The following is a 12,851-nucleotide window of genomic DNA, read 5'->3' on the forward strand; positions in this document are numbered from 1 at the left end:
TATACAGTACATTCTGGCGTGATGTACCAGCATGTCTACTGCACATGTGTAACACCCACGCTAACAGTTAGCACGTTAAGATGGCACGTCACGCCCGCACATGTCAGCTACAGAAGTACACATGTTTTCATTAACTTTTAGTATCTTTTGTACATGTTACGTGTGGGTGTTGCAATGAGTCATTAGTTGCTAAAAGGAACATAATACAAACTCTAATAACTTGTTGCGTCATTTGAAGTGTTTTCGTCTTATGTGTAAAGGGTGAGTTTTCGCTCCAAAAACAATTTCATGATGTTACAATCAGGCGTTAGTTGCTAAGGAACATAATACAAACTCTACTAACAACTTGTTGCATCATTTGAAGTGTTTTCGTCTTTGATGGTTATAGGGTGAGCTTTTTGGCTTTCACTCCAAAAACATTTCAATGACATGATGTTACATTAACCTTCAGCCAACTAGTTTGAGCAGCTTGTTTCTTTGGTATCCAATTTACATGTAAATTTCTACATATTCAAGCTTACTAAATAAATATACTAATTTTACTCATCCTAAGTATTCTTGTTTTCAGGCAACTTTTTAAAAGTGTGATTTATTTTTATTATATATTACTCTCTTGGTAAGATTTTTTTCAATGCTTTTTTTTTCCATCTGAAAAAGAGTTTTTATTCTACATTTGTATATTATGTGTACATTTGTATATGAGTGATAGTTGTCTTTGTTTACACCATTTTTCATGTAACTTACATGTATTTAAGACATATGCAAATTATTGGTAGGCAAATCACCCAGTATCAACCTGTCTTCTGATTTTTGCCTATCACTCGCTGGCTGTGACATCATGGCGAATGGTCGTATGGGACTTCATTTCATCTATATGGTAAAATTAAAAGGGAAAACTAACTGTTACACTGAAATGATTATTGCCAAAATGTCATAAAAATCATGCACCGTGTATGAAATCTGACAGGTCTTTTTTCACAGTACATCTGTTTTCTGTCTCTCACTGTCTCAATGATTTATATTTCCATATATCAACATCACTGGCATGATTAGTGAAGCTGCTGACAGCTCATGACTAATTTATTAGTTCTTGTCTGTCTCCTGCGATACAACCACCTGTTCTGTCTCTATCTCTCAAGCCTTGGAAAATAATTGCTGTGTTTCCTGTTTCAGTCCTGAAAAAATTAGGGTCCGACTCGGTAGATAGGGATTTTTTACAGTTTAAGACAGTTTAACAAAGTAAAAGTTGCATGAGGACACTTATATTTTCAATGTATTATGTTGGAAAACTGATGGTACAACATTTTTTTGCTCCCATGTCAGATCATCAAGCTAGAAAAGGTTGATCAGCTCAAAAAATTATGTCCCTTGCTGGGGTTCATCCAGAAAAGGCTAGGGTTGGTCGGGAAATAGGAAACAGAACAATTTTTTTCCTAGGCCTCACTGATATGATTTGTAATATAGGTCATGACTAATTCATAAGTTCTGCGATACAACCACCTGTTCTTTCTCTAACTCTCAGGCCTAGGAAGAAAAAATGTTGCGTTTCCTGTTTCCTGACCGATCCTAGAAAAAACTGTCGACCCTAGCCTTTTTTGGAGGGTGGACCCTTCAAGGGACGAGCTTATCAACCTTTTCTAGCTCCATGATCTGACACCTGAGTGATGAAATATTGTACAATCAGTTTTCCAACATTGACATTGAAAATTTAAGTGTCCTTATGTAAGTTTTTTTAGTTTGTTAAACTGTATTGTATAAGTTGGATCACTAGGAATCTCCAAACTGTAATAAAAGGAAAGAAAGAAAAAGATAATCCCTACCTACCGACCCTAATTTTTTCAGGACTGAAACAGGAAACACAAAATTTTTTTCCTAGGCCTCACCAAAACCTCCACATTCACCACTTGGCACCTCCCAGCCAGGGAGGGCTGTGATTGGACGAGGCATCTCATGAATATTCATGAGCAGGTGGCTACAGTGTCAGTGATTACGTTGTAGAGTAGGAGGGCGGGAACATAATCAGGCACATTGTGTAGGCCACTGTAGGAGGAGGAATATATAAAGCGCGTTAAGCAGCAGGCCTTGTTTCAGTTTGGTACTAGCTGCTCAGACTGTGACAGTACAGTTTGGGTTACCGGTAATAGTATAAAAGCCCAACTCTAGTACATATCTCAGCGGCAATACAGCCTGAAAGTACATCAAGAACAACAGAGAAAGATGCGGTCAGGCAAGGAGAGATTCAAGTTAGCGGTGCTGGGTGTCACGGCGGTCCAGCGGTTCCAGAAGTCCATCCACACGCGGAAGCCGCGCAGCCTGCCGTCCAGTCCGCACTGGCGAAGTCTTAAGCAGGAGAACCGGTTTGAGACGGCTCTACTGAGGTAGGGATGGTTTTGCTTTGGTTTATTTTGATCTCCAAATTGGCTTTGCTTCAAAAGTAGTGACAGTCTGTGATTCGTAAAGTTATAGTAATATAGTACACGTCAAATGGGCTACTACTACCGGATGATTGTGTTAGTCTTTTCTTCTTTTCTTTGCATTTGAGACAGCTCTACTGAGGTAGGGATGGCTTTGCTTCGGTTCAAAAGTAGTGACAGTCTGTGATTCATAAAGTTTAGTACAAGTAAAGTGGTTCACTGTCAAGGATTGTATTAGCCTCTACCAGGCACCGCGGATCGCTGGAAAAATATTAGAAATTGGCCGAAATAAAGGGATAGTATACCAGGGGAGCCAGCCGGCCAGAGAGGATCCAATATGCGACCCATGTGTGCTTGGATTGTAATTTAGTCTTTTGATTCCTTTTTTATTCCCTGTATTTTAAGTTCTGATAGTATAATACATAGTGACAATGCCTTGATGCTTATGAGAGCCCATACTGTCAATATTTAGGCTTTAGAGGTACCCAATCTATCAACATAACTCCAGCGCAGCGCAGCCTAAGGCAAAGACGCTATCTAAAGCTCTTTGGTTTGCAGGTGCTGCTCCTTTTAAATCAATTTCTCCTGTTGCTACCTTTAAAGTTGAAATAAATCAGTTCCAGCAGATTTTGTGATAAAACCCAGTCCACTTGATCATTGTAGTTGAAGCTTCATTGTACAGGTGTTTTTTACTCACACAGATAATATTATACATTGTACATGTACCTCAGTTTTTTTCCACAAAATGGAAAAATTTCCAGCAATCAAGCTTTAACAATTCTTCAATCTTGGTAGGCTTGTAACAGGTTTACATGTATGTTGGGTACAGGAATGGTTTAAGTCAGCTTGACTGTGTATGTCGATACCAGTGTGTTTGTGTGTATAATTGATCTGTCCTGGTGATTGTGTGTCTGTCCCCCTGTGTGCCTATATATACAACAACTCAGTACCACAAAACCAAACACTTCCTACAGTTAGAAAAGGTGCTCTATAGTATAAGGACAAAAGCCTCAAAGCAACATGTCCGGGGCTTTATTTAGTTGAAAAAGAAAGCAGAGTTTAAGTGTACATGTGGCCTTGGTGCTGTTGTTTTCAGTGGCGCCATGAATTTTATTACACCACTCCAGTGTCAAACAGAACTGTTACAGTAGCAGTCAAGCCTTGGATTGATTACAGCACATTTTCATAGTATGAAAAAAGCACATTGTGTTTTCGAAGTAAATAAATGTTTTAGGGGGAAAGTTCTGAATCATTTCAGAATATATATATGTTCAAAGGAAAAAGAACATGATCTCGAACCAGTTTAGCATGTGAAAATCTAAAGCTAATCTTCCACTGATTGTGACGCAAAAGATTGACATCGTCGTACCATGGAAAATTTTCCTAGCTCTTTCTGACAAGTATATTGAACTGTAGACCACAGCGTAATGTTCAGTTCTAAGGACTGCAACTCTCACTAAGTGCACAAATCTGCTAAGCAACAACACTGACTCATAATAACTCTGTGTTATGTATATCCCATTTCATAAGCTACACGTGGGCTCTCAGTTTTTGAAGTGACAAAAATAGTTTCTTTTTTAATTTGAAGGAACAAGAGCTCACGTGTATACATTTGTACATCAGTTAGCCTTTGTCTTTCCTTTTTGGCTAGGGCAAATTAATTTCTATCATAAACCTCTAACCTTGTGGTCCAGAGGCAGGGTCTCATTTCATAAGCTACACGTGGGCTCTCAGTTTTTGAAGTGACAAAAATAGTTTCTCTTGAAGGAACAAGAGCTCGCGTGTACACATCGGTTAGCCTAGTTTGTCTTTCCTTGAACTTTTTGGCCAGGGAAATTAATGACCTTGCGGTCCAGACCCAGGGTCTCTACCCCCTGAATCACGTTGCTGGTCATGCTATAATCATACTAATTGTTATGGCAACGAATTCTCGTACACAGGGGTGGTTTCCTTGGCAACTAATAATATACAAATTATAGAGTCTGACATTAATTTTCCCCGGCCAAAAAGTTCAAGGAAAAACAAAGGCTGACCCAATATACACGTGAGCTCTTGTTCCTTCAAAAGAAAGTATTTTCGTCACTTCAAAAACTGACAGCCTATATGTGAGCCTTATGAAATGAGATACACAACACCAGCTTTTTATGAGTCCTGAAAATAGGTCAGAAAAGCCTTTATGCTTGCTGGGATCCAATTTGTGGTCCGACTATCTGCAGATGGGGACTGCAGTGAGATGAAAATGAGTTGCCGCCCAAGCCATGCCGCCAGCACAAATTATAGCCAAGCTTATATTTCATATTGGCACGCCTTTAAAACTGCACAAAGCACACTGGGAGGGAATATACATGGATCTTCCCAGACTTTCCTCCGATTATTGCATCGGATCGGTGTCGGTAATTGAATTTTGCCACATTTAATCCTGCAAAATTGAATCTTAAGGCCACACCAATTTAATTTCTTGGTTAACGGATTCGCCGCTTCATTTTTTTCTGATTTGCAAATAAAAATAAAAATTCAGAATCAATTGCAAAATGCTCATATTTTGCCCTGAACAGTTGAAAACAGTCCTTTTCATCCTACTTGTTACAGTTATTCCATCTTTCAATGCAGTGGTATCTTTTTTTCATTAAAAAATCAAAATTCATTGCTTAAATTTTGAACCAGCCTGGTATGTTGACTTTATGGCTCCTATCGTACCATTTTGGGCCATAATAGGATGCCTAGGCCTGTTTTTATTTTTATTATTTTTTCGCCCGCCCGCTCCATTATTTTTCTTTAAAAATCCGTTAACCAAGAAATTAAATTGGTGTGGCCTAAGCTCTGAAAATGTGATAAAAAACTGTCAATTTTTTCACAAATTTACGTGGAGAATTTTTACGACTATCTTGTCCTAGTTGCTGATATATTCTCTTGATTCTGTTTAACATCCATTTTTGCTAAATGTCACTTTTTTTCCATGTTGACAACAGATACTGTGGTTTGCTTAAACAGACGTAGTGTGTGGCGTCACAGCCATGTCAAACTAGACAGCTCTCACCTTCTTTTTCTTTGTGTCACCTTTCAAACTGTCATCTCCCAGACAAATTATTATCACCCTTTGTTCTTACAACTTGAAGATAGTCAGAAGAGATTGAATTCGAAAGAGCAGCAGAATTGTAAAGGGGAATCTTCATGCATCCATCTGCCGTTAATTTCTGGCAATTGTTACACATTGACGCACGTACACATGTTCTGCAAAGGAAATTGGGCTCACCTTATTTGGATGTTTTCCATGCGTGCGGCAAGATGAAATAACTCAGCTTAATTGACAACACTTCATGTATTTGGAAAATAAACTATGTACTAGGATATTCAGTTGTTGTTTTTCTCCTAACTGTATTTGGGTAAATGATAAATACATCCTACCTTGGGTTGTGTGAAGATTTCTGTATCAGTTCATTACAATCTATATGACTGTACAGCCGGTATAACTGCCCTTTGGTGTAACACACCAGCTTCGCAGGCATAGCACTGCTTTATTACACTGAACAACCTGTTACACCCAACCTTTGCACATCTAACTGGAAGCAACGTTTTAAAGCTATATAGTGATGATTTCCACGCGAAAGACCAAAAAAGCAGCTCAGTGCACATTTACTGTAAGTTTGAGTCATGGTGTGAACTAACCGATGCAATGGCCAAGTGGTTAGAGTGCTCGCCTTGTATTCAGTAGGTCGTGAGTTCATACTGAAAGACTTTAAAAATGGTAGATACTGCTTTCTCTGATTAGCACTCAGCATTTGGGAAAGAGTATGGGAGTTAAACCACTACCAGTGGACTAGGCCCCTGCTGTAGTGATTGCACAACTGTGTGGCCCAAGGGCTACTGAACCAGAGATGGGCGCCACCCTATGCACCACCTGGTGCAGGAAGGACTTAACTTTAACTAACTTGCATTGAGTCATGGCGTGTGTAATGGTGTGGGGTGTTTCTCAGGTGCGGCCAGGATGCTACCCTTTTCACGTTAACTGTTTTATTTGCCCCCTGGCAGGAACAAACACTTCATGCTGATATACAGGCATTAAGGGTGGGACACATCTATGTGTGTTCAGGACAAATACTCCCAGCTTTATATTTGGAGCACAAGGCTTGTTCCCAAACTTCTACACGCTTGTGTTTTGCTGAGTTCCTGTCCACATTTTATATATTTGCCTAGCATATTTTACTGCAGCTATACATGGTAAGTGTTAAAAACTTTATCTAACTTATTGGCTAGATATACTTCTCTGAGCTACAACAAAATGTGGGTTAAGAACATTGCCTTGAGTTGACATTTCTACAGACTTTTGGATGTAGTTCAAAGTATTACATTACTTAATTTGAACATTACTTAATTTAAACTTTACTTCATCTAAACATTGCTTAATCTAGCTACTAATTTTGAGAAAGGAATAAACATTGTTTGATACACTTTATAAAGATTTTTCCTTTCTCAGGGTTTGGCATTAGTGCACAACTGTCTCTTTACTTTGTTTCGTCGGTATCCGAACCACTGAATACGACTGGCGTGGCCTTATTGGCAGCTCAGTTTGTTTGCCAGTAGTGTTTGTGCACCACTCAGACTATCTGTCAATCTGATAACAACATCATAATGTATTCTTAAGATAGTGATACGCCAGACACAAAAACACCACCATAGTAGCCTCCGTTGCAGGCTTATAGCACTGGGGGTTTGGTGGTCTTCGGCTGGTTTCTGATTAGCCAAAAAACGGGGGTAATTCAACCAGGCCGGCTATGTCGTCTATGTGCAATCAGAAAATAGCACATAAAAGCTCCCAAAGACCATGAAGACCCCCAAATCCCCAGTTTTTGGCATGCTATGGAGGCTACCACCATAGTATCCCGAGACATTTAACCTTCAGAATGTTGGTGTATCTGTTCGGGCACAGATTCTTTGTTGGTTGTTGGGTTACATGTAGGTAGCAGGAAGAAGGTTAATACCGGTACGGTCAGTATGGGATAAAAGTCGTTCTGCAGCTTTGAAAGTAAAAGATGGTTAAGATTCTGTGTAGCCTTGAAGCAAACACACCTGTACAAGCTACGTAGAGCCACAGTTGTCACTGACCTGAACTCTACTAACATGACTGTACTCATGATACTTTGGATCCTCAGTGTTGTATACTACTATTGGAGATCCTCTCTCAGCTGGTTTGCTAGGGTAGGGACATCTGAGTTCACAAGCCTTATCATAACTAAATATTAGTATCCCATCAAAAGCCTTTTAGCAAATGTGTCAGATATATAGACACCTCCTTGTAAATAAACTACATGTGCATGCATTTTTTTCAATAATATATGGATATAACTGATACTTACATGTAAGAGAGATACAAAATAGTATGTATGAATGGTCTCAAAAATTAAAAGTCAAACCTGTGCTAAATTTAGAGTGATTACCTGTGTAAAAAGGACCACCTGGTCTCTTTACTTGTTTTTCCCAAGCATGAAGTCTTGGTGCTGTCAAGTCATTTTCTAAATGTTTCACTCAAGTTCTAATTGTTCTGGAGTTTGACTGATAAGTAGTCAATTAACAGGCAAACATAACTGTTCAGGCTTTCAGCTTTTTCATAAATGTGAAAATATCTCCCCAAAGTTGCTGCCAGAAGCTAAGAGTTTTTAGTAGCAAGTGAAACTGAAAGTTAATTTTCCTTCATAGGCATTAGATTTCTCAGTAAAGGGTTTTCCAATCGTTACTTTTGACGCACATCCCCACCAAGTACGTCAGAACAGCTTAATAATGCTAGTCTTTAAGTCTCTTCCAACAGCGGTCATCTTGATCGTTAGTAGCAGTATTATAGTATTACTGTGCCTAGTACATGTCCTTTTACATCATTGCGTGCCCCGTGGCATGTTTTTCTTATCGTCATATCATGCCAAAAATCTTACTACAACCCGTGACGGTCAGAATTTTGCCTCAGGGTCTACGTAGGTCTAGTTAAGACTCCCGTTTGTAAAATCAGTTTAATTACAGTACTGTGTACACCTCAGTAACTTTGACGTTGGTCCACTGATCTCTCCCATATCATTCCAAAAATCTTACTACAACCCGTGACGGTCAGAATTTTACCTCAGAGTCTACGTAGAGGTCTAGTTAGACACCTGTTTGTAATCAGTTTATTTACAGCGCTGCGTACACCTTAGTGACTTTGAAGCTGGTCCACTGATCTCTCCCATATCTTGCCAAAAATCTTACTACAACCCGTGACGGTCAGAATTTTACCTCAGAGTCTACGTAGAGGTCTAGTTAGACTCCTGTTTGTAATCAGTTTAATTACAGTACTGTGTACACCTCAGTAACTTTGACGTTGGTCCACTGATCCCTCCCATATCATGCCAAAAATCTTACAGCTACAACCCGTGACGGTCAGAATTTTACCTCAGAGTCTTCGTAGGTCTAGTTAGACTCCAGTTTGTAATCAGTTTAATTACAGTACTGTGTACACCTCAGTACCTTTGACGTTGGTCCACTGATCCTTCGTCCCAAATGCCACTGTTGACGCAAGTTACATGGGGAAAAGGCCCAGGGTTAGCTTGACTTGTACGTCAAGAGAGATAACCATGTAGCCACTCTTTAGTGTGTCTTTTGGTCCTTAATTCCATGGTAAATTGGATCTGTAAGTCCACATGAAAATTTATATGATCGAAATTTTCACTGACATGCGCAAGTCGTACAGTAGTCAATGTTGAACAAGTCAGTCTCATTACACAGAATCTGATGAATGTAAGCACATGCAAGAATGTGTGAATCAGATGTTTTAAAGCCCCAGTGCAATTGTTATTACCGGTGGTGAGTGAATGATTTTTTTTTTTAGTTCATTTTCTCTATATATGTGGAATGTCCTTTGACGTCATCTAAGTATATAAAGTTTGTAATTTTTTTCCCATCCAGTACCAGGAAGTAGTCAGGTGTTTTGTGCAATTGTTACTGCTACATGAAATGACTTTCCTGTAATCTCCGGATGAATTTTTTTTCATATAGCTCATTTTCTGCACGTGCCACGTCCTTTGACGTCATCTATATTAAAATTCTTTGTAACTTTTCGTTCCAGGAAGTAAGGAAGTCAGCTTTTTTATCCACATCCTTTTGACGTCAGCAACATCAGATATGCTCATACATGTACATGTAGATTCTTGGATCACTGTTCATGCCCACTCTTTATAACTTACTGTGGTATTCAGCCAAACAAAAATAATCTTGTCTGCATATTTCGGTATACACTGTGACTTGCCAACGTTTTGGCAGCCTCTTTGCTACCTTCACAGCTATATGATAGATAAGTTTGGAGAAAGTCAATGTGTTTACTCAAAATGTCACATCATGATCAAAGTGATCACTCTAGTCATTACAGTAAATATTCTCCGTACTAAATAATTTCATCCGGTTGGAAGATACTTAGGGTATAGCATTTTCGACACCTGCCTCAGAGCTCTAGATCTGAGGAAGGTGTCTGATAGACATCGAAACATAAGCAGGTGAGAACCTTTACTGGTTGTGTGAGAAGAAAATTCTATACCCTAAGTAAATATTCTGCCTGTCACTGCCCAAGGCATGGTAGCACTGTGTCTGATCAATTGCATGTGACTGTTTTTTAGTTCTGCCCCTCTCGAATTGGTTAATTTTAGGTTTAAGGTATGAATGAAAAGCAAGAAACTAAGGCCACACCAATTTAATTTGTTGGTTCTTGGATTTTGTCAGAAGAAATGTGAAGCGAGAGCCTCAGGGCAAAAAAAAATAAAAAATAAAAACAGGTCTAGGGCATCCTATTATAGCCCCAAATACAACGATTGGAGCCATGAAGTGAACACAAAAGGCTTGGTTAATAAAACAATAAATGGAAAAACTGCTACAACTAGGAAGAAAAGGACAAATTAAATTGGTGTGGCCTTGAAGCTTAGTATGTTTCAATATCATCATTATCAATATCATATGTTGAGTGGCTACTATGCAGTCCTGTCCTTACCTGCTGTATTGATAAGTAGCCATATATCAATAATTAACTCTGGTTTCAGGTTGCTCTCTGTGTCTTCAATTCTGTTTACTGATGATAGAGAATATTTTATGATCAACTGAAGATAATTGCAAAATTTTGTCAAGTATGTCCAGACATCATCTGCAATGGTTGGTGGTTGTCCAGATGTTTCTTCTTGTCAGCAGCTGGTACTTGTACACTGTAGGGAACATGGAAGATGACAGGCTGGAAATACATACTAATGTGCCAATTAACGTGTCCTAGATCTCTGCTTAGGCCCTGGGAAAAAAATGTTGTGTTTCCTGTTTCAGTCCTGAAAAAATTAGGGTCGGTAGGTAGGATTTTTTTTTTGTTTCTTTTTTTTTATTAGACTTTGGTGACATCTGAGTGATATAACTTATTCAATACAGTTTATCAATTTGAAAGTAAGACTTGCATGAGCACACTTCTACTTTCACTGTCAATGTGGGAAAGATTGTACAACATTTTATCACTCAGGTGTCAGATCCTTAAGCTAGTGGTCCATCAGCTAGAAAAATCTGTGTCCCTTTCAGAGGTCCACCAAAAAAACGTAGTGTGGTCTGAGTTTTGTGAAAAATGTTAAATTTGTTTTTAAATTAGAGCATTTTATAATCAAAATGTCACTGTACCTGCAAACTACTAGCATGAATGTCTTTGCCAAAAATTTCTTACAGAAGTTAATTTTACAGAACTCATGAACTCCATTTTACTGAATGCTCTCGTCCGTTTTTTGTTCCTTGATGTAATGAGCATGGAATTACCGTGGTCCATTACACATTGATTACACATCAAGTCCCTCTGGTTATTCTTCAGGCCATGATGAAAACAGAGCACATGTCTTATGTGGCCCAACAGGGCCAATCCAGAATGCTTTCAGCATGTAATGAGATAGATTAGTGCAGAGTCTGTTATTGAATACTGAGTAATATAATGCATATTCTTGCTGGAGTGTGGAAAGAGCCCTCACTGTCACAGGTGTTGCCAGATACAAACAACAAGAAAATTTGTCCTGTACAACTATGCTTAGTACTTAGTATTTAATATCCTTGGGTGGGTTGTTTATTGTCATAAACATTGGCTGTGTAGTCAACTGAGGTGCACATCCCAAGCCATGTGCCGCCTGGCAGTTTCTGTATGTACAACAGAATATGCATGATGGACAAACATCAACAGAATGTATTTTATCAGCTTTGTGTTCTGAATACAGAGTTAGGGAAGGTCAAACACACAACACTACCAGCAGGCTAGCTCCCTGCTATAGTGCTTGCACAACTGTGTGGCCAAAGGGCTACAGAAATGGAGATGGGCACCACCCCTATGCTCTGCACAGAGTGAAACGGGACCTTTTACCTTTTCTTTTGCCTCAGGGCATTCATCTGACAATAGGAGATCTAGAGACTTGCCCTACTCCCCTTTGGCAGCACTAAAAGTAAAACTCTCTGGACCTATAGATGGGTCCCCAGAGGTTTGGATGAAGTGCCTTTTCACCAGCTAATGAGACACCATTACCACACGAGGATCCACATGTGACATGAAATCATGGCTGGTGCAGCTCTCATTAGCTGCCCTGTGGTGTAGCAGCTTGTAGAAAAGCTTCGTTAGGCCGGCCTAATTAGGGCTGATGAGAATGGAGCTCAGGGCTCTTCTCTTGGGTAATTGCCATGTGATTCAGAGTTGTTGGCATGAACATGTGAGGAGACACGTAACGTCTGTGTCCATAATATCACCAGGGTCCATAATATCGCCACCTTGAGAAAAAAGATATTTTTACTGCAACAATATTACCCTAGGTATGTACATTTGATGTGTGCATGCAGGAGTGCATACCAAAAGTATGTTGCAGTAAAAATATCTTTAAGCACACTGTTTCTCAAGGTGGCGATATTATGGACCCTGGTGATATTATGGACACAGACGTTACCACAGGTGGTCACAAAAGCATGTCTTCGCAGTTTAACTATGGGAAAGATCCTGTTTAAGAGATTTATAAGAATAGGCTGATAGTCGAAACCAGTCTCTTTACTTTTTAAGACAGTATAACACTTTTTTTAATTGAGAACATGCGTTGCTATATACAGCAACAGTGATTGGCTCACCTGTAAGAAGACACGTGCCACAGGTGGTCACAAAAGCATGTCTTGGCAGTCCAGCTAATATGTGATAGATGAGATGAGACTTATAAAAATAGGCGAAGATAGTCAAAACCGGTCTTTTTGTTTTTTAAACACATTATGACACCCTTTTTTTTAGATTATTGAGAACAGATATATACAGCTATATACAGTAGTGATTGGCTCACCTGTTTGGAGGTATGATTTTGAAAAAAAGGTTTCCTTGTGGACAAAAGTTTAACTGTTACAGTCCCTGTAATATTTACATATGCTACATGTTGTAAGTCTGGGGTTCAA

At 39.1% G+C, this 12,851-nt stretch overlaps 1 protein-coding gene across 1 annotated transcript in view; it reads left to right on the top strand.

The window, feature by feature from the left end:
• Positions 1–2,014: 2,014 nt before the first annotated feature.
• Positions 2,015–12,851, top strand: part of LOC109472520 (rap1 GTPase-activating protein 1-like) — a 43,871-nt gene continuing 33,034 nt past the window's right edge. The window contains exon 1 of the mRNA XM_019772302.1: positions 2,015–2,378. Coding sequence (XP_019627861.1) covers positions 2,218–2,378 — 161 coding nt within the window. The 5' untranslated portion in view covers positions 2,015–2,217. The remainder of the gene's footprint in view (positions 2,379–12,851) is intronic.

The sequence above is a fragment of the Branchiostoma belcheri genome, unplaced genomic scaffold (assembly GCF_001625305.1).
Source record: "Branchiostoma belcheri isolate BF01 breed outbred unplaced genomic scaffold, Haploidv18h27 scaffold28, whole genome shotgun sequence".
In the NCBI taxonomy this organism is placed as follows: Eukaryota; Metazoa; Chordata; class Leptocardii; order Amphioxiformes; family Branchiostomatidae; genus Branchiostoma; species Branchiostoma belcheri.